Below are 22,202 nucleotides of genomic sequence, written 5' to 3' on the forward strand. Positions count from 1 at the left end.
CGTCATCAGCCGAGCACAGTTATGCTCAGCCAATCGCGGCTGAGCATCGGATGACGCTGCAGAGGGCGGCCGGCATTCGGAACAGTCAGAGCTGTTCGCCGGCCGGCCGAAGAAGACATCACTGAATGAAGATCGGAGACGGGGGTCGGCACGTGACAGGTGAGTATAGCGCACCACTCTTCCGGGTACACGGGTGGGGGTGGTGGGACACGGGGAAGGGGGCCATTCACAGGCATAACATACATTACAAAGTTGTATAACTTTGTAATGTGTGTTATTCTGTGAATAATTCTTTACCGCCGCACTACCCCTTTAATATACTTTCACCGCTATTGTGTGAAGACTTTTATTAAAAATTATATGTCCCTGTGTGTATGCCTAAGAAGACAAGGGCCCCAGCACCCTCGGACCCCACCGTGACAGGAAGGTTTCAGAAGGTGAGTCCTAAGGTTGCACTACACCATCCAGCAACACAACCCCTCAGCATATCACCGCACAACAACGACACTATAATTATATATTCAGAATATAAATGTCTGAAAAATAGCTGCGTGATTATTGGCAACATCTCACAGCTAAAAGGGGAGAAATGGCGTGGTTTCACCCATGTTGGGAACGCATTCCAGACACGTATGAGGAAACACACCTTAATACAATTCATATGCATTAAAATAAGCTAATGAGCAAAGTCCATATGAACTGCAAAATAGCAGCAACAGGCTGGGTTCACACTACGTATATTTCAGTCAGTATTGTGGTCCTAATATTGCATCCAAAACCAGGAGTGGATTAAAAACACAGAAAGGCTCTGTCCATACAATGTTGAAATTGAGTGGATGGCCGCCATATAACAGTAAATAACGGCCATTATTTCAATATAACAGCCGTTGTTTTAAAATAACAGCAAATATTTGCCATTAAATGGCGGCCATCCACTCAATTTCAATATTGTGTGAACAGAGCCTTTCTGTGTTTTTAATCCACTCCTGGTTTTGGTTGCAATATGAGGACCACAATACTGACTCAAATATACGTAGTGTGAACCCAGCCTGTACAGGCAACGCAGTATAGCAGCATTTCAGAAGCAGTTACTGCACATAGCCAACCGCAACGCAGTTGCAATGCAACCTGATCGTGTGGTTTCACCCTTATTTATAAGAGTGAAAAAGCATCAACCTGGGGGCTGCAGAATGTTCAGTCTCTTGTTTGCATTTCACAGCAGTGTGTAGTCAGCTAATAGTTCAGAGAGAATAATAGGTATGAATTTACACAGCACCAAGATCAGTGATATTCCACAGCTCTAAAAGACACAAAAATTAATGGGGTATTCAAAGGTTCTGTAAATACGAACAATGTGCTACGGAAAAGAATACAGCATGTCAGTACAGTAGTGCAAAAATGCAACCAGTTTTGGAGCTCTGGACATCATTATGAATGATGATGCAAGGAACTCTGAATTCCGTCAACACATCGTCCATATTTACGGGCCATACACATACCATGTAAACACCCCCTCATTCTAGTAAGAAACAACTACTATATGTATATGGCAAAAAAGAGGGGATTTAAATTCAACCTATTGTACGCTGTAAAGTGGTTGTCTTTGAAGTAATAACATTACGCAGAGTAAGGCCATGTTCACATGACGTAAGACTCCGGACGTTCTGCGACTCTGCTAGGTCACAGAACTGTCGGTGTCAGAGAAGATCATCACAGCCGGTACTGCAGTCTGATGGGATGGGGTGCCTGCCCACATCCCAATTCACTGCTGCACACAATGGAGTGTGAGCAGAGCCGCATGCTCCATTGTGTGAACTGACAAGTTCTCTGTGGCCGCTATTCAATGAATAGTGGCTGCAAAAAACTGACATGTCAGTTTTTTGCGGCAACACTAGCGAGTGTATACTACTAAGTGTATACACTACGGCTGGGATTCCCTCAGCTGCAGCACAATGTAGGTTCAGTAGTAATCACAGTCTTTGTTGAAAATCGGCAACAACAGCCGTAATTACTACTGAACAAGCCTAAATATGGTCATATGAGAAGCTAGACCTCAATCCCACAGGAACATTGTGGATGAATATCTAAGGTATCCAAAAAAAGTGAGATTTAGCAAGAAATGTACAAGGAGACATGGAGGGGTGGCCTGTAACCACCACTGACATTCCAACTGCCATCTTTATTACAAACTCTTTGCTACCTGCTATGAGCCGTTTTACTTTTCCTTAGCCGTGGTTTTGATAACTCTCTATTGTGTTTTAATGCAAAGGTACACACCTTTAAGTGCAAAAGTGATTACTAAAGAATTGTTAACACAGGCCTAAAATTTTTAATCGGAGAGAAAACTGAAACAAGCAAGCAAGAGGCCCTCAAAAAGTTATGGATTAAATATAAAAATACCTAGATGTACAGCAAACCTGTTTTCTAAAGTATGGCCAATATTGTGAGCCAGCCATTTGATGGACCAGTGCAACTGGTGATTTGAGGTCACCCTAGTACATAATAACTTAGCAAAATTAGGCACATTTTCTATTCATTTTTTTTTTGTTGTATCATAAATATTTATGACTTTTTGTGTCACAGTGACAGACATGTCAACACCGGTCATAGTTTTGTCCAGGATGTATGTTACTTGTGATGGAAAATTGTTTATATTGTTGGAAATGTCCATTTTGTATGATTTCCCACTAATAAAGCTAAACTATAAAGGGAAACTATCAGCAAGTTAAAAGAATGTAACCCGCTGATATTTCTCTATTGCAAATGGGGCACTGAGGACGAAGGTAAGCTTCTTACCTTCATCATTGGCGCCGTTTCAGTGCTTATGCTAATTAAGCATTTTGGTGCACAGGGGGTGGGGCTATTATCCCCAGTGCACTAATCTGTCCCCAGCCGGCCCACCCCCCTAATGACTATGAGAAGAAGGGGCCGTCCCAAGGCAGATTGGTAGACTGGGGGCTTTAGTCGTGCCCCCCAGTGCACTAAAATGCCTAAGCATAAGGATGAAGGTAAGAAACTTAACTTCATCCTCAGCAATAGTAACATATGACTTGGTTAGATTATTACATATAAGTGTACAGACCAGTAAAGCAGATTCACATCAGACAGGACTGACAGTATTTTGTAGCTTAAATGTACGACTGATCAATTATTATAAAATGATTTAGATTGTTAATGACAACAGCTTTACATCAATGAAGCAAAATGGTTCCACGGCTTTTGCCCTACATTACCCTACATTTGCCCTACAAGACAACAAAGAGACACATTGTTCTTATGGCAGGCAAAAAAAAAAAAAAAAAAAACACCTTCTTACCCAATGGTAAAAGCCAAAACAAGATTTTGGAAGCAACACAGGTCTTACTATGCATAGAAAGTTCTTAGACAATTGTTCCCTAGCTGTCGTCTAGCCACTAGACCTCATTCCTGACATTTCAGTCACCCGCATGACAATATGGAGATGAAACAAGTTTATCTTTCAATATCACAATGTATAACATGTACAGGACTAAGCCCTCTGTTCTGTTGTATGTCCCTGACTTGTTTTCATCCGCAATGGCTTGTCTGGGAAAAAAAAAAAAGAAAAAAAAAAAAAAAAAACAATGACACCCATTAGAACAACTCACATTCACATAAGGGAGCTTGTAAAACAAGGTTTGTGCACACAACATAACATTCCTCTCCAACCCAATAGCCAGGACTCCCAACATTAGTGCTCAGTAAACCAGCGTATCCAGAAAATAGCGCTGTTAACTTAGTAATATGAATGCAAACGTCTGGATGGTTATCATGCACATGCTAATAATATGGGGATACTACAGGCATTAAAGGCCACAGTACTAAGTAAATGTAAATATCCAAATTAAGTGTATATCCAAATATATATATATATATATATATATATATATATATATATATATATATATATATATATATATTATATATATATATATATATATATATATATATATATATAAAATGAACTCACTAGGAGCTCCGTGGAGATTTAGATTGCTTTCAAACAAGTTGGACGTATGTAAAAGATGTAAATATGCACCAAAGTGGCTGGAATTTAATAAGATGTTGCTGCTATATTACGGTCTCCACACCTATGCATACCCTCTCAGCCCTTTATATGACCCTCAGAGACAATGCCACCAAAGGGATGACAACATCTTACTCAGATACTGGGAAAATAAGTGGCCACTGGAAGATCTAACGGTCCAGGCCCTTAAAGGATGGAATATAATTAGATCAATTATTATTTCTGAGCAAAAGAGGGAATACCAATTTTATATAATGCATCATGCAACCATGGGTTTACTTTTCCCAGGAGTCCATCTCATCTGGATAGGATTATAGCCTGCCCTAAATGTGGAGAAGTAGGAACGGACTTGGAACATGGATTATATTCCTGCCATAGTTAAGTTATTCTGGACGTCATTGCTGGAGTGGTTAAAGAATAAACTTCACTTTTCATGTCTTCTCAAACCCACCTTATTATTTTATATATTTCTTCACCTGATGTTATGATTACTCACCTTTTTCATATTTAGTGGCTAAACGTTGTCTATTAGCCAGGTGGCTCACTAGTGATGTGCCCTCTATTGAACATGTCCTCACCCAAATGAAACATATACGTATATACACTCACCGGCCAATTTATTAGGTACACCAGGCTAGTAACGGGTTGGACCCCCTTTTGCCTTCAGAACTGCCTCAATTCTTCGTGGCATAGATTCAACAAGGTGCTGGAAGCATTCCTCAGAGATTTTGGTCCATATTGACATGATGGCATCACACAGTTGCCGCAGATTTGTCGGCTGCACATCCATGATGCGAATCTCCCGTTCCACCACATCCCAAAGATGCTCTATTGGATTGAGATCTGGTGACTGTGGAGGCCATTTGAGTACAGTGAACTCATTGTCATGTTCAAGCAGAAATCGAGACTCATCAGACCAGGCAACGTTTTTCCAATCTTCTACTGTCCAATTTCGATGAGCTTGTGCAAATTGTAGCCTCAGTTTCCTGTTCTTAGCTGAAAGGAGTGGCACTCGATGTGGTCTTCTGCTGCTGTAGCCCATCTGCCTCAAAGTTCGACATACTGTGCATTCAGAGATGCTCTTCTGCCTACCTTGGTTGTAACGGTTGGCTATTTGAGTCACTGTTGCCTTTCTATCAGCTTGAACCAGTCTGCCCATTCTCCTCTGACCTCTGGCATCAACAAGGCATTTCCGCCCACAGAACTGCCGCTCACTGGATGTTTTTTCTTTTTTTGGACCATTCTCTGTAAACCCTAGAGATGGTTGTGTGTGAAAATCCCAGTAGATCAGCAGTTTCTGAAATACTCAGACCAGCCCTTCTGGCACCAACAACCATGCCACGTTCAAAGGCACTCAAATCACCTTTCTTCCCCATACTGATGCTCGGTTTGAACTGCAGGAGATTGTCTTGACCATGTCTACATGCCTAAATGCACTGAGTTGCCGCCATGTGATTGGCTGATTAGAAATTAAGTGGTAACGTGCAGTTGGACAGGTGTAACTAATAAAGTGGCCGGTGAGTGTATACGTTCCTGCACTGACAGGGTTACTGATGTGTGCGGGACCGCTGCAGTGAGAGCGGTCCTGCACACATCAGTGTCCAGGGCAGGAGGTAATGAGAGGCAGCTGCGTCTCATTAACCCCTTAAACTCTGCGATCTATAGCTATAGATCGCAGCGTTTAAGGAACTCAGTGACAGAACAAGCATCTGTCACTGAGTGATCGGTAGACATGAACCAATTTGCCAAAGTTCGGGTTCGTATGAACCTGAACTATCGGCTTCTGATTCCTGCTGTCTGCAGCCTCCGTAAACAGGGTGGATACATCGTAAGGACGGCCTGAAAAACTGGGATACAGCCTATGCCAATGTCTGTATCCCAGTTTTCCGGGCGGTCCGTAAGGCTGTATCCACCCTTTTCACGGAGGCTGCAGACAGCGGGAATCAGAAGCCGATAGTTCAGGTTCATACGAACCCGAACTTCGGCAAATTCGCTCATCTCTAGTGATCGGGATTCCCGCAGCCGTAGCCATGCTCTCAGGAAAGCTCTATACATAGATTGCCAATAACACTGATCTATGCTATGCTATGGCATAGCATAGCCCATTACAAGCAATCTAATGATTGCAAGTTGTACAGTGAAACCAAGTGTAAAAAAAAAAAAAAAGTAATAAAAAAAAGTTTTTAAAAGTATTAAAAAACCCTTATAAACCCCTTTTCCAATAAAAGTTTAAAATATACCCTCGCCCATTATAAAAATATAAAAAAATAAATAAACATATTGCATATCGTAGCGTGCTGAATTGTCCGATCTATTGAAATATAACATTATTGTTCCTGCACGGTGAACGTTGTACATGAAAAAAACCCACCAGGATTACTGATTTTAATAAATTATATATTAGATATAATATAGATATAATTTATAAAAAGCAATCAAAATGTTACAATCTGTTACACCGATATGATATTAATAAAAACTAAAGATCATGGCGCAAATAATGACACCCCAACCAGCCCTGTAGGAGGAAAAATAAAAGTGCTATGGCTCTTAGAAGGCCGGAAGGAACATTGCATTAATCTGACCCGGACTTTTGTGCATCAAAGGGCTCTGTCTTCAAGGGGTTAAAATCGTTGACTAAGCATGGGATGTGTATATGATTGGTGGGTGCAAGACCCTATTCCTGCGAGTGGGTGGTTGGGGGGGGGGGTAGTCTTAGTGGGTGGGAGGGGTTGTTTTTCTGTTAAAATTCTTATATGATTTACTGCAGATCATAATGAAGATCTCTGACCAATGTTTTGTAATCTTATAGCTATTGTGATGTCACTGTATTATGTGATTCAAATGCTACCTTACTGATGACTGTGTGATCTGCCAGCACATTATATGGACATTTTTTTAAAATAAAAATATGTTTGCTGACCCATAACTCCATTCAAAACAAACAAGTTGGAACCCCATTCAGTAAATTGTGAAGCAGGGACCACTGCAATCTTACATTTATGCCATATTCAGTGGATAGGTGGGTAAGTTAAATTAAAGTGTACATGGTTCTTATTTTTTTGTTTTATTTTCCTCAACAGTTGGAATACTTCTTTAACATAAATAAAAGTCAACGGGAGATATTATACCCAATGAATGGAAGGCACTGTATCCTTTCTTGCCATGGTATTATAAATGGCTCCTTGTGATTTATTTTGGTTAATGCACTACCGATAAAAGCTCTTCTCATAGCCAACTACTTTAGCTATCACCAAATGACAAAGTATATATGTCATAAACTGTATATGAGGAAAAACTTTAAAACCATTGCAATTGTTAACTGTCAATTGAATCAATGAACAGATGAAAACAGCTCCAGGCAGACTACAGCAGATGATACATCATGAGACAACTGTACGACTAATAGAAACATAGGATGCAAATTCTCCCATTGATGGCTAAAAAAAGGCTGAAGCACTTTGCTGAGTTACTGCTCAGCTCTACTTAAAAAGCAGAGTGCAAGGCACATGGATTTATGCTTTGCAGTCTAGGGGTCTCAGCATCAGGACCTGCACCAATCAAACCTTCTTACATAGATTGTTGACATAAACAGACCACCTGGTCCATCTAGTCTGCCCTTATATTATTTCCTTTACTACTATCTTAAGACTAAGGGTAATGAACTATGTTAGACAGAGACCGTGATATATTTTTCAGTGTCCATTGGAACTATTGTGTATAAACTATCTTAAGATAGATATAGGTTTATCGCTGGCAGGGTTACATTCAGTTACTGGGGATTTACCAACCACATCTGCTGGAAGTTTGTTACAAGCATCTACTACTCTTTCAGTAATGTCAAATTTTCTCATACTGCTCCTGATAGTTCCCCCAACTAACCCCAGATTGTGTCCCCTTGTTCTTGTGTTGTTGTTTTCTGTTTGTTTTTGTTTAAAACCCTATTTAGTTCTTAACATAGTAAAAGGTTTTAATTATGTCCCTCTATTCCCTTCTTTCCTCCATACTATACAGAATTAGTTCTGTAAAGGGTTAATCTAGGGAATGGGGGAAATAAGGTGGTGGGAACATAATAAAGAAGCCCTACACCCATCCCCAAAGTGCAAAACCGCCGCTCATGGACTCCTGCCGGGCTTCCAAAGCTCCCAATCCTGTGATGTCATGCCCCTGCTTAGAAATGCTTCCTTGGCCGATCAGTAACTAAGGCTAGACACTGCTGCACAGAAGTGGTGGTGCTGAGCTGCGGGAGCACAGAGAACGGGTAAATGTGACTTTTTAAAAATTATGTTTTATTGCTGCTACCACCCTCTGCCCCCTGGATTTTTCACCTTTGCCTATGGTACCTCTTTAATCTTTTCTGATATGTTCTACACTTAAGACCTTCTCCAGAACTGGACACAGTATTTTAGATGTGGTCTCACTAGGGCTCTATACAGCAGGATCTCAATCTCCCTCTTCCTACTGGTTATTTAAACATTTAGTTATACAACCCAGCATACAAATAGCTTTCCCTACCACCTGGCTGCACTGGTGATTCACTTTAAGGCAGAAATCACTACCCCTAAATCCTTCTCTTCTGAAGTCTTCGCTAACACAGAACTGCTGATATGATACCTGGCAACATTACGTGGCTATAGGTGAACACATGGGAGCATTGTTTAAGCTGCATGTATTCCTAGGTATGTCAGAACATGCAAAAACACTGAAAAAAGCAACAGCTCACCGCAATGGCATGATGCAGACCCACTACAGACTTGAAAATAGTTAAAAGCAACCCCCTGACTGCTAAAAAACATGGCCTAATAAGCCACTTTACTCGGTTAAAGTTAAGGTGAAAGTTGCGTCATGTGACATTACAAACTAAACCTGAAATTACAATGGCGGCCGGGTGACCTTTCCATGAACGGATATAAACACTTCGCCACTACCCGCATTTATCGCTGTTTATTGCACAATTGAGTGTGTTTGACAAATGAACAATATTGAGAAAAAGGTGGAATATGCAGTTTAGAAAAAAGGATGCTATTGTTGCTAATTATGTCTTGACAACCTATTTATGACCTTTAAAGTGTTTTACAACTGGGCGTATATATAACCAGTAACAGAATTCAGATATACCTGAGGAACCAGAATAACCATTTCCAGCAAATTTACATTTCATTTTGGAATTCTAAAAGCAGTTTTGGCTTTTTGTTCCTATATACTGTAAACCATACAACATCATAAAGGGATCTCTTGAGTCAGGGTCCACTATAGGTTAGTCACATCTACAGTTTAATGGCCTAGTGGGGATCTATACAGGGATCAGGGCTCTACAAGTGTTACAATGTTGCCAAACAAGGATGACCATTAAAATAGGATGTAGCCACCAGGTGGTTAGTGAACTTGTGGCGTCAAGCACCAGCTATGGGGTTCTTAATGTTCCAAGTACACCGCTCAACATGAAAGGGAACCTGTCATGTTAAAAATGAACCCTGACCTGCAGGCATCATGTTATAGAGACAGAGGAGCTGAGCAAGCTGATCTATAGTTTTTTCCAGGATAACCTGTAATTTATTCATGTAAATATCTGCTCATTCCAGGGTACGTGGTCATGTGGGCAGTGACTGACTGCTCCCTCTATATGCACACTTATACATGGATAGCTGTCAATCACTGAGTAGCTCCACCCACTTTCTTACTCAGCTCAGAATGTGCAGAGATTTATATGAATAAATAACAAGTTCTTGTTGTGTGCAAATTAGACAGCATTGTCAATGTGACAGGTTACCTTTAAATGTAAACTGTAAATAATACTGTAGCCTATAAATTGTTTATAAACCACTCAGCCTATGGGTTATCTAATATATCATGAGTCAGCAATCGCATCTACAACTGATTATAATAAAAGTTACTTTCAGTAAAGAATCCTGCCAGGTCCTCACAAAAAAAAGGCATACAGCAGCATATGTACTAAAGGACAAGTATAAAAGTATAATAAAAAAAAACTACATTCTAGGGGAGACAAAAGTCTAATATTCCCACAAAAAAGTGGCAGGCTGTCTGGACATGCTGGGATTTGTAGTTTCCACATATGGAGCGTTTGCTGCAGATTACTGCTGCAACCAAAGCATAATAGAAAAGAAATAAAGATTAGCAATGAGCTTGCTGAATAAGAATGGTATATGGGTAGATAGAGAAATGAATAGAGGGCCAGCACATGCTAGCACCAACTTGTCAAGCTATGTTGTGTTGATAGCATCAGTGAGGCATCTAGTAAGGTGTCTGACAAGGAGCTGGGATCTTTTGTTAGGTTTTATAATAAACAGATCTTTATGACGCAAGACATATATACAATGATCACATACAATTAAACTGTCACAGTAACAGAATATATGGCAGATAATCCCAGAGTTCATTACTCAGATCCAAGCCTAAAACTACTACACCCCAATACTAATAAAAATATATATGAGATGATAAAATGTTTATATTCCAATTGAATTTTACTTTGGTCTGGAATCGAACATGCAGCACGTGTCAGCATGTGTGTCTCTTCACACTGCATGTGGGATATGCTACTGATGTATATTCCAGCATGCCCATAGAAGTGCCCAAGGGTTGAAGGAGCAAACCTATTGTAGACTGGCTGATTAAAAAGAGAATCAAAGCCCAATGCTACGTGTAGTTCCCTCTACTGCAGTTATACTGGACCTTCTGTATACAATGACACCAGTATGTGCATTATTACTGCTCCCTGGTGTCATAGTTTTGTTCCTTTTAAGTGATATCATCATGCAAAGTGACATTTTTTCTGTGCATAGTTCCTATACTGTAATATCACTGTGTGCATTACCTCTGTACTGTAACATCATCTCTGTACTGTAACATCACTGTGTGCATTACCTCTGTACAGTAACGTCACTGTGTGCATTACATCTGTACTGTAACGTCACTGTGTGCATTACCTCTGTACTGTAACATCACTGTGTGCATTACCTCTGTACTGTAACATCATCTCTGTACTGTAACATCATCTCTGTACTGTAACATCACTGTGTGCATTACCTCTGTACTGTAACATCACTATGTGCATTACATCTGTACAGTAACATCACTGTGTGCATTACTTTTGTATTGTAACATCATTATGTGCATTATATCTGTACTGTTACATCACTGTGTGCATTACCTCTGTACTGTAACATCACTAGGTGCATTACACCTGTACTGTAACATCACTGTGTTCATTACATCTGTACTGTAACATCACAATATGCATTACTTTTGTATTGTAACATCACTGTGTGCATTACTTCTGTACTTTGACATCACTGTGTGCATTACCGCTGTACTTTGACATCACCATGTGTCCCTATAATGTGAAATGTTTGTATAATTCCTGTTCGGTAACATTACTGAGTAAATACTCTTTGTGCCGCAATGTCACTTAATGAATTGTATCCCAAGCTTTCTAGACCCCTGTGATGAATGACATAAAGGAGTTACCTACCTACCTGGACATCCTATTCCTAAGCATACAGAACATATTTTAATACAATTATACCTTTGTTTTCAGAATGTCATGCAAACCACAGAAGCATGAAAAGTTAATGCCTAAACTAACACAGCTAATTGAATCACAGCAGCCCCCAAGAACAATAAACTTTCCTGTCTCTGAGAAGTTGGTGAAACAAGTTTAGGGAAGAATATATAGCAGGTATGTGCAGCCAGGGCTATCACATTTCACTCAGCATGCTTTGAAATGACAGGTTGATTTACCAGGTATAATGTCACTGATCAGGGGAAAGTATAGAGTGCTAAAGGATTCCTCAAAGCACAGATCACCTAAACTAAGATATAGGTAGTGAAGAAAGCAAATATATCCATCATAAATCATGCTTATATCTAGTCACATACAGACGCTGAACAGGAATCATAGAGAACACTGCAGGACCCTCCGGGCTATGGAAGAGCAACCTGATTTCTAATCCTGTGAAACTGAATCCAGGGCACATGGGGTCTATGGCTGAGTCATTTGTACAATACAAAAGGATGACATGATTTACATTGACTGCACAAACATAATACACCTATATCAGCTAGGTCATGAAATATGATATCCGCTTTAACACTGGTCCAATACCATCTAAGGCTGGGTTCACACTACGTATATTTCAGTCAGTATTGTCATCCTCATTTTGCAACCAAAACCAGGAGTGGATTAAAAACACAGAAAGGATCTGTTCACACAATGTTGAAATTGAGTGGATGGCCGCCATTTAATGGCAAATATTTGCTGTTATTTTAAAACAACGGCTGTTATATTGAAATAATGGCAGTTATTTACTGTTATATGGCGGCCATCCACTCAATTTCAACATTGTGTGAACAGAGCCTTTCTGTGTTTTTAATCCACTCCTGGTTTTGGTTGCAATATGAGGACCACAATACTGACTGAAATATACGTAGTGTGAACCCAGCCTTAGGCTGAAACAAGCACAAGCATGGATGAAGGCCTTACAGTAAATGCTTTGTACTTAGGATAGGTTCACACAACAATTTAGCTGATTTTAAAAGCCAAAACAATTGCACAAAGTACAAGTGATAAAGAAGGAGATTGCAATATCCACTAAATAAGAATGTTATGAATGCTGGGGAGGTCAGAGAGCTGGCACCTCAACAATAGCAACTGATCATCAGCATAAAAGGTATAACAAAGGTATAGAAACTATAGAGACTGTGTTACACACATTTTCCCCATACATATAGATTGTAAGCTCTTGTAAATAGGACTGCATTCTTCTAGTTTCAACAATCAGCATTTTTGTAATGTCTGATATTTATCTGTATGTGTCCCCTCTAATTGCTGCAGAATTACTTGGTGCCAAATATATACGTTATTATTATGTTCTCTCTAGGGCCGGTGTATGGAGTAATGGGCTTGCTGGGTTTCCTAAGCAGGTGAGCTACATCCCTTATGGATCCTGTATACCCTACCCTTTGGCATATTATAAAGTTTATATGATGACCCCTAAGTTAAAAAAAGATTACAGCAAGTATGGCTTTGATATAAATCAGAAAACAAGGTCTGGAATCTGGTGTGTATTCTCTGATTTAGTGATTTATATAATTGTGCTCACTGCTAATGCCTATTCCTGGAATTCTGTGGCTGCCACACTGAAACCAAATAGGGGAGGTCATAGATGCCAAAGGCATGTGTCTCTTATAGCTATTAGCAATAAGGCATGGTTTAATTTCCAACATTCAACTATTCAGTCTTCAGGTACAATGACCAGGGCAAATAGAGACGTCAGTAATGATTTACACATTAATGTGATAAGGTATATTTATCTGACCAATAGAAACATTGCTACTTCAGGTGGATTTTCAGTAGATCAATCATAGATAACATTGTATTGTCATATTGTTACACTTATGTTTTGTTTATTAAATATTTAGATAGTGTAACATTTTGTCAGGTAGGTCTACCTAGCAGGAAATCAATCATCCCTTCCATCCATGCCAGCTATGATACTGACCCCAAGTATCCTCCCTGACCCCCATGCCAGCTATGATACTGACCCCACATATCACCCCTGGCCTCCATGCCAGCTATGATACTGACCCCACGTTATCACCCCTGCCCTCCATGCCAGCTATGAAACTGACCCCAAGTATCACCCCTGGCCTCCATGCCAGCTATGATACTGACACCAAGTATCACCCCTGGCCTCCATGCCAGCTATGATACTGACGCCAAGTATCACCCCTGGCCTCCATGCCAGCTATGATACTGACCCCAAGTATCACCCCTGGCCTCCATGCCAGCTATGATACTGACCCCAAGTATCACCCCTGGCCTCCATGCCAGCTATGATACTGACCCCAAGTATCACCCCTGGCCTCCATGCCAGCTATGATACTGACCCCAAGTATCACCCCTGGCCTCCATGCCAGCTATGATACTGACCCCAAGTATCACCCCTGGCCTCCATGCCAGCTATGATACTGACCCCAAGTATCATTCCTGCCCTCCATGCCAGCTATGACACTGACCCCAAGCATGATCCCTGCCGCCATGCCAGATATGATACCGACCTGAAGTATTATCCCTGCCCCCATGACAGCTATAACACTGACCCCAAGTATCATCCCTGCCCCCATGCCAGCTATGATACTGATCCTAAGTATCCTCCCTGCCCTCCATGCCAGCTATAATACTGACCCCAAGTATCATCCCTGCCCCCATGCTAGCTATAATACTGACCCCCAAGTATCATCCCCCCAGCTATAATACTGATCCCAAGTATAATCCCTGCCCCCCTCCCGCCCATCCTAGCTATAATACTGACCCCAAGTATCACCCCTGCCCTCCATGCTAGCTATAATACTGACCCCAAGTATCATCCCTGCCGCCATGCTAGCTATAATACTGACCCCAAGTATCATTCCTGCCCTCCATGCCAGCTATGACACTGACCCCAAGCATGATCCCTGCCGCCATGCCAGATATGATACCGACCTGAAGTATTATCCCTGCCCCCATGACAGCTATAACACTGACCCCAAGTATCATCCCTGCCCCCATGCCAGCTATGATACTGATCCCAAGTATCCTCCCTGCCCTCCATGCCAGCTATAATACTGACCCCAAGTATCATCCCTGCCCCCATGCTAGCTATAATACTGACCCCCAAGTATCATCCCCCCAGCTATAATACTGATCCCAAGTATCATCCCTGCCCCCCTCCCGCCCATCCTAGCTATAATACTGACCCCAAGTATCACCCCTGCCCTCCATGCTAGCTATAATACTGACCCCAAGTATCATCCCTGCCCCTATGCTAGCTATAATACTGACCCCAAGTATCATCCCTGCCCCCATGCTAGCTATAATACTGACCCCAAGTATCATCCCTGCCCCCCCCATTGCTAGCTATAATACTGACCCCAAGTATCATCCCTGCCCCCCATGCTAGCTATAATACTGACCCCAAGTATCATCCCTGCCCCCCATGCTAGCTATAATACTGACCCCAAGTATCATCCCTGCCCCTATGCTAGCTATAATACTGACCCCAAGTATCATCCCTGTCCCCATGCTAGCTATAATACTGACCCCAAGTATCATCCCTGCCCCCCCCCCATTGCTAGCTATAATACTGACCCCAAGTATCATCCCTGCCCCCCATGCTAGCTATAATACTGACCCCAAGTATCACCCCTGCCCTCCATGCTAGCTATAATACTGACCCCAAGTATCATCCCTGCCGCCATGCTAGCTATAATACTGACCCCAAGTATCATCCCTGCCCTCCCCATTCTAGCTATAATACTGACCCCAAGTATCATCCCTGCACCCCCCCCCCCCATCCTAGCTATAATACTGACCCCAAGTATCACCCCCCCCCCCCCCCATCCTAGCTATAATACTGACCCCAAGTATCACCCCTGCCTCCATGCCAGCTATAATACTGACCCCAAGTCAACATAAGATGCATAAAAGTTTACACTGACACAAACACAGCTGGTCGGTGACTGTGGCTACATGTTGGTTGTCCCACAGAGGCAGAGTGAGTGAGCAGGGAGTGTATACTACTGTCATCCTGTATCCACAACACACAGCACAAAGGACAGGCACCATACCTAGATACTTGATGTCGAATCCTGGAGGGGGCTTGAGGGCCCTCCTGACCCAGCCTTCCCTCAGGACCCCCAGGTGCTCCTCCTTGCCCTGGATCAGCAGGACATGCTCATCTATCCAGCCCAGGAAGAAAGTCTCGGAGATGGCAGCAGTCACCTTCTTGTTCCAGAAATGCTGCATGTTCTCAGCTTTAAAGTCTGCAAAGATCTCATAGCCCACATGGTGCCGCTGGAGCCTGTCACCTGGCAGCAGCAGCCTCTCCGAGGTGCCCCGGTGACTGAGGACCACGGCCAGGGAGTGGGGGGCGATCTGCAGGCTGGGCTCCATGCTCTCAGGCATCACAGGGGGCAGGCTGCCAGTCCAGCTCCTAGCGAGAGTCCTGCAGATGGTTAGTGCATGCTCCCTGCAAACTTCTACCTGGGTCACCAGCAAGAGGCAATCCTCCAAGCCACCAACAAGACCCTGCTCGCCCGAATGCTGGCCATTCCCGGCAGCCCAGCCAGTGCAGGGGTGAGAGCAGCGCCCGGGAGCAGGCTGACAAGCCCCGGGAGGAATTTACAGGTGGGTAATAAATGTCTGATTTACTGGGAGATATAGACCCTCCCTCCTAGCTGACAGCTGCTCTCTGCTGCCCCCTGCCGGCTGACATGCTGTACCACGCCTGGCTCGCTGTCAGCTGTCACTGATGTCTTGGGTTAGATGCTGGAAATATGACTTCCTTATCCTATGATAAACTATCTCTAATCCACATAAAAGTATGCAAAATAATCAGAAATGATGCTATTTACATGGGGAGACACCAGCTATGCTGATGAATCAATTGTGGGCAAATGATTAATGGTTAACAAACATTATTTATACATACAACTGGCCATAACATTAAAACCAGTGAAATGAATAGCATATACTGTATTGTGCTGATGGTTTCTGTCAATGGATAGGACAAGTCACAAGTCAGTTATTGATAATTTTTTGTGGCATTTCAGCCATGTTCAACACATCGTTGGCGTTAAGAAGTGGCACAATTTTGCAACTTTTTACAACTGTGCTTGCCAAGTGGACTTAAGAAAACGGACATAAGATTTAGCTGAAATCGAAATAAATTTATGCAGAAGACATACTGTACAGGGCAACAACAGGTGTGCCAGATTTATTAAGAGTCTGTGTATCTTAAGGGTGCTAACACACACAACCGATGCGCAGCAGATCTGCAGCAGATTTGATGGTGCAGATTAGATGCTGTGTTCAGTTATTTACATCAAATCTGCTGCATATCTACTGAGTATTGCAGCAGAAAATTCACAGTGATACGGTGTGTGTGAAGCTACCCTAAGGCCCCGTTCCCACTGAGGAAAGGTAGCGGAATTCCGCGACGGAATTGTCCTCCGCGGAATGCCGTTAGCCTCCCGCTCATAATGGGAGTCTATGGGAGGCGCTCGCTCCTGCTCTGTACGCGCTGAAGAATGAACATGTTCATTCTTCAGCGCGGACAGGGCAGGAGCGCGCGCCTCCCATAGACTCCCATTATGAGCGGGAGGCTAACGGCATTCCGCGGCGAACAATTCCGTCGCGGAATTCCGCTACCTTTCCTCAGTGGGAACGGGGCCTAAGGGTACAAACAAACACACCGTATACGCCGCAGATACGCAGCAGATACCCAGCAGATTTGATGGTGAAGATTTGATGCTGTGTTCAGTTATTTAAATCTAATCTGCTGCGTATCTGCTGCGTATTTGCTGCGTATCGCAGCAGTAAATATGCAGCGTATATGCCGTGTGTGTTTGTACCCTAAAGAGGTTTTCCAGGAAGAATGTACTGATGAGTAGTGTTGAGTGGACCTTTTGAACTGTTCGGTTTCAGCTATGTTCTCGGTACCCAAAAGTTCAGCATTCGATTTTCTGTGGAACAGCCATAGGCCGTATTCATGTTTTCCCGGCAGCCCTTGGGCGGCATCCAACTTTTCCAGCCAGACAGAATCAAATGCCAAGCATTCGGGTTCAGAGAACATTGCCGAAATTGAACAGTATGACAGGTCCACTAAACTTTACTGATGAGCTATCCAAAGGATTTGTGTAGTGCCGACACCCTGACACCTGTTTGGTGCCTGCACTACTGAGAGTGGAGTTCGTCCCTATTCACTGTACAGCAGTGACGATTTGTAAGTGCAGCCCAGATTCCGTTAAAGTGAACCTGCCAATCGGTGCCAGTCAGTGGCTGATGGGTTATCCTGTGGGTCAGTACATTTTGCCTAGGAAACCCCTTTAATACATTTGCTAAATTTAAATCCAGCAGAATTTTACTTACTGTGACTGTCAGGTAATGTTCAATGTGAGTAGTTGTGCAAACGCTTTTAACTAGCAAATATGTTTACTTTCCTGCTGCTGTGCCCAGTGTTCTCTTCTAATTGTTGTGAGCTGTGTCCAGGCTGTGACATCGAGGTGTGACATGGGCTGTGACATCACGAGGTGGCGGGGACCTGGGAGAGCGTGCTCTGGTAGTGAGTATACTATGTCTCCCACACAGATCACACACCACAAAGGCTAATACAATATTTCTAATAACCATAATAGAAGAATGGCCCAAAAAAAGAGCTGCAAGGAAAGATGTTCCAAAACTGTTCTATCAAGGGGAATACAAGTATTCAATAAACATGGCAGGTCAGGAGAGACCATAGGTCGAAGGTCATCTTTAACGTTATAAGTGTAAGGCACCAACATATTTCAAAGTGACTTGCAATTAGAGCAAGGAGCAAGCAAAATGACTACCAGGTTTTAGCTGCAATACACAGGAGCTTTTCTACTGAGTCATCACATAGCAGAGGCCCACAGTACAGTAATTGTTTCACACTGGCCTGATAAAGTGTTTGCCTAGCCCTTACATGCAGATCTAAATAACATTCATTCCCAACACACAGTAAGAGCATTGGAGTTGCCCTATGTATCTGCTCACACTGTTGGAGGGGACATGTATGGGGAACATGCCGGGAAAATCAGCTTGTTATGTTTTAGTTTTTTTGTTGCTTTTTTTTTTTTGCGGAATCATGTGGCACACATCAAGTCCATTACACCAATAGATGTGTTTGGTAAAAACATTTGGCAGAAGTATAGAGATAAAGGTAAATGAGGATGAAGGTAAATTTCTTACCCTTATCCTCAGTGCTGTTTTAGTGGACTTTGTAATTTAATTCATTGGGACTAGAAGTAATCTGCCCTGCACCTTCTATTGAATATTCAGGAATGAACACCAAATAATGGAGATGCACACTATAAAAAGTAAATCAGTGGAGTGTTCAGTTCAGGGAAGAAAAAGAGTGCTGCACCTCACACCTATGGCTGATACTAGTGCCCCTAGGCTAAATAAAAAACATCAGAATTTTGTGTATGAATTGATCAAGCCACACTGCCCCATGTACCATCGTGCAGGTATCTGATACACATGGGTCCCTACACTAAGTCCACACTGTGCCGGTCAGTGACCACCACCCCCGCAGGCGTGCACAGTCAGGGAACGGGGGCCATGGGACGGCCCTGCGACCCCCATGTCACAGGACCAGACCCAAAAACACCACACCAGAACCCGGCCAGCACCGCCGGCGGAGAAAGTCGCCCCCAAACAGCACAAGTCTGGATGAGGTATTGCACTCACCGTAGCTGCTGCAAACAGAATGGGAAAAGACAGGAGGGATTAAAACCATGAGCACTCAGGTGTCTCCTGCTAATTGCAGTCATGTGGGTTGCCAGGAGGAGTGCAAAACACTGAGAAAAGAGAGAAACAAAATACGGTTCAGGGAAGAAAAAGAGCGCTGCACCTCACACCTATGGCTGATACTAGTGCCCCTAGGCTAAATAAAAAACACATCAGAATTTTGTGTATGAATTGATCAAGCCACACTGCCCCATGTACCGCGTGCAGGTATCTGATACACATGGGTCCCTACACTAAGTCCACACTGTGCCAGTCAGTGACCACCACCCCCGCAGGCGTGCACGGGGCCATGGGACGGCCCTGCGACCCCCATGTCACAGGACCAGACCCGAAAACACCACACCAGAACCCGGCCAGCACCTCCGGCGGAGAAGGTCGCCCCCAAACAGCACAAGTCTGGATGAGGTATTGCACTCACCATAGCTGCTGCAAACAAAATGGGAAAAGACAGGAGGGATGGCAGTCACTGACTGACACGGTACAGAGTTAGCGTAGGGATCCGTGTGAACCAGGATACCTGCACAGGGTACACGGGGCAGTATGGTTTGATCAAATTATATACCAAATTCCTGGTGTTTGTTTTTAAAGTAGCTTAGCGGCTTTAGTATCAGCCATAGGTGTGAGGTGCAGCTGCACTCTTCTCTCCATTTCACATTTTGTAACTCTCCCTCTCTCAGCAGTTGGCACTCCCCTTCATAAGACCCACGTGACCCAAATTAGCAGAACACACCTGTGCTCACACGTCAGTACCTTCATGTTTTCCCATTCTGTCTGCAGCAGTGTGGTGAGTTTAATACCATATTCATACTTGTGTCATTTGGGGGCAACGTTCTCCGCCGGCGGTGGCGGCAGGGCCTGTGTGGGGCGTTTTGGGTTTGGTCCTGTGACAGTGGGGTTGCAGGGCCATTCCATGGCCTCACTTCCCAGCATGTGCACGCCTTGTGGGGGAGGCAGTCACTGACTGACACGGTACAGAGTTAGCGTAGGGACCCATGTGAACCAGGATACCTGCACGGGGTACACGGGGCAGTATGGTTTGATCAAATTGTATACCAAATTCCTGGTGTTTGTTTTTAAAGTAGCTTAGCGGCTTTAGTATCAGCCATAGGTGTGAGGTGCAGATGCACTCTTCTCTCCATTTCACAAATCAGTGGAGTGTACTGTACTGTATAATATTCATGCAAAAAATTGCTCCTTTTTACATCAAAAATTGATGTATAAACAATAAAAATTCCTCTATATTGTGCAAAACATGTTGTAAAGTCTAAGGCTACATTTCCACTTTAGAACATATTGGGCAAAGGCGTCCATCTCATTATAAAGACGGCCACTAATAGATCATGATCTTTAATAGCGGCCATTTATATAAGGAGATGGATGCCTTTTCCCAATATGTTTCTGAAGTGAGAAGTGTTCCCTAACTTTGTAAAATACTCTCAGAAATGGCTACTATAAAAAGACAAGCAGGAAATAACCCTTTATTTTAACTCACCCCGCCAAGACATGAAATTAGCTGCCAGGACCACACAGACATTTTAGAAAGGTTTCACAAACACATAGGGAGAATTTTACAATCTTTTATACCTGTTTTCAGGAGATTTATCAGGAGGACTTTGGGGGAGATTTATGAAAACTCCACCAGTGGCGTATGCCACAGAGAAGGTGCAGATGACTACCTTGCCTAATGGGCAGGCTGTAGGGGCGGGGAGGGGGCATGGCCTCCTCCCTTGCCAAATTTACCATGATTTACGCCTGTTAGCAGACATAAATCATGGAAGAAATCTACATTTGCTCAGAAGCAGGTGTAGATTTTTGAACCCACCATTCAGCAGGCACAGGTCTGGCTGGTTTCACTAAGAGGCGTGCGTCTCTTAGTGAATCTCGCAGGATACTTGCGGGCAGTGGCGTAGCTACCGTGGTCGCGGGGGTCGCCGCCGCGACCGGGCCCGCCACAAAGGGGGGCCCGCGAGGCCCTCCCGATCAATCACTCTTGTGACCGCAAGCATTGTTTTGCTTGCGGTCACAAGAGTCCGACTCCGTCTTCCCCCGGCTGCTGCGCGGCTGCTGGGGGTGTCGCGTCTTATCCCCGGCAGCGCACGCATCCCAGAGCTCCCTGCGCGCCTTGGGCCCTGACTTCCGCGCGCAGGGAGCTCTGGGATGCGCGTGCTGCCGGGGATAAGACGCGACACCCCCGGCAGCTGCGCAGCAGCCGGGGACAGACCGAAGGAGTGAGGATCAACGTGGGAGCGCGTTGTCAGGTGAGTTAAGTTTTGTTTTGTTTTTTATCAGCCTGCAGGGTGGGGGGAAAGAGGGGGGCATCTATGAGGGTGGGGGGAAAGGGGACCATCTATAAGGGAGGAGGGGGGGTGAAGGGGACCATCTATAAGGGAGGGGGGGTGAAGGGGACCATCTATAAGGGAGGGGGGGAAGGGGACCATCTATAAGGGAGGGGGGAGAGGGGGCCATCTATAAGGGAGGGTGGGGGGAGAGGGGGCCATCTATCAAGGAGGGGGGAGAGGGGGCCATCCATAAGGGAGGGTGAGGAGAGAGGGGGCCATCTATAAGGGAGGGTGGGGGGAGAGGGGGCCATCTATAAGGAGGGCAACATGGGGGGAGAGGGGCCATCTATTTGGGGGGGGGCAACATAGGGGGAGAGGGAATACACAGAGGGGGGCATATATTATTAGGGGATCACACTAAATGAGGGTGTAAAGGGGCCAATACAAATGTGCAGTATGTATATAGATAAGGATGGTGCCAGAGTGAGGAGACTAATATATCTGTCTGGCAGATTCTGTGGATTCGTGGCTCGGAGAAGTTTTCATA

General features: G+C 43.8%; 1 protein-coding gene across 1 annotated transcript in view; it reads right to left on the reverse strand.

Moving 5' to 3' along the window:
* Nucleotides 1–16,178, reverse strand: part of STOX2 (storkhead box 2) — a 161,509-nt gene extending 145,331 nt beyond the window's left edge. Inside the window, exon 1 of the mRNA XM_069977754.1 lies at nucleotides 15,674–16,178. Within this exon, the coding sequence (XP_069833855.1) occupies nucleotides 15,674–16,010 (337 nt within the window). The 5' untranslated portion in view covers nucleotides 16,011–16,178. The remainder of the gene's footprint in view (nucleotides 1–15,673) is intronic.
* Nucleotides 16,179–22,202: the final 6,024 nt, after the last annotated feature.

This window comes from Dendropsophus ebraccatus, chromosome 7 (assembly GCF_027789765.1).
Source record: "Dendropsophus ebraccatus isolate aDenEbr1 chromosome 7, aDenEbr1.pat, whole genome shotgun sequence".
NCBI lineage: Eukaryota > Metazoa > Chordata > Amphibia > Anura > Hylidae > Dendropsophus > Dendropsophus ebraccatus.